At 64.9% G+C, this 462-nt stretch overlaps 1 protein-coding gene across 1 annotated transcript in view; it reads left to right on the forward strand.

Moving 5' to 3' along the window:
- ANO9 (anoctamin 9) overlaps nt 1-462 on the forward strand; it is a 16,010-nt gene that overhangs the window by 7,679 nt on the left and 7,869 nt on the right. The window contains exon 8 of the mRNA XM_035893056.1: nt 100-160. Within this exon, the coding sequence (XP_035748949.1) occupies nt 100-160 (61 nt within the window). The remainder of the gene's footprint in view (nt 1-99; nt 161-462) is intronic.

The raw sequence follows: 462 nt of genomic DNA on the forward strand, positions 1-462 counted from the left end.
GGCCCCGGGGTGGGGGGGGGGGATCGGGGTGGCAAAAGCCCCAGCCCCCAATGGTGCCCTCACCCCTGCCCCATCACGCTCGTCCTCCATCTTCCGCAGGTCACTCACATGATCGACAACGAGGGGACGGTGGTGTTTGCCATGTTCATGGCCATCTGGGGTAGGTGTCCATGCTCGGAAGCAGCCCACCACGGCTTGGGGGGAGGGCAGCTGGAGGGAATCGGGATGCCAACGCAGCTTCTCCGCTCTCAGGGGCTTTTGAGTCCTTAGCACCTCCTCTTCCAGGGCCACCAGCTCCCCTTCCAGGCCAGGCAAGGGGCAAAATTACCCTAGCAGCTTCCTTTGGCTCCCCAAATGCTCCTGACGCATCCTGCCTGAGAGCTTTGAGCCCTTCAGCCCCACGACCTCCCGCTGAGCACCCTGCAGCCCCACGACCTCCCGCTGAGCACCCGGCAGCCCCTC

The sequence above is a fragment of the Egretta garzetta genome, unplaced genomic scaffold, assembly GCF_000687185.1.
Source record: "Egretta garzetta isolate BGI_Z169 unplaced genomic scaffold, ASM68718v1 scaffold904, whole genome shotgun sequence".
Taxonomy (NCBI): Eukaryota; Metazoa; Chordata; class Aves; order Pelecaniformes; family Ardeidae; genus Egretta; species Egretta garzetta.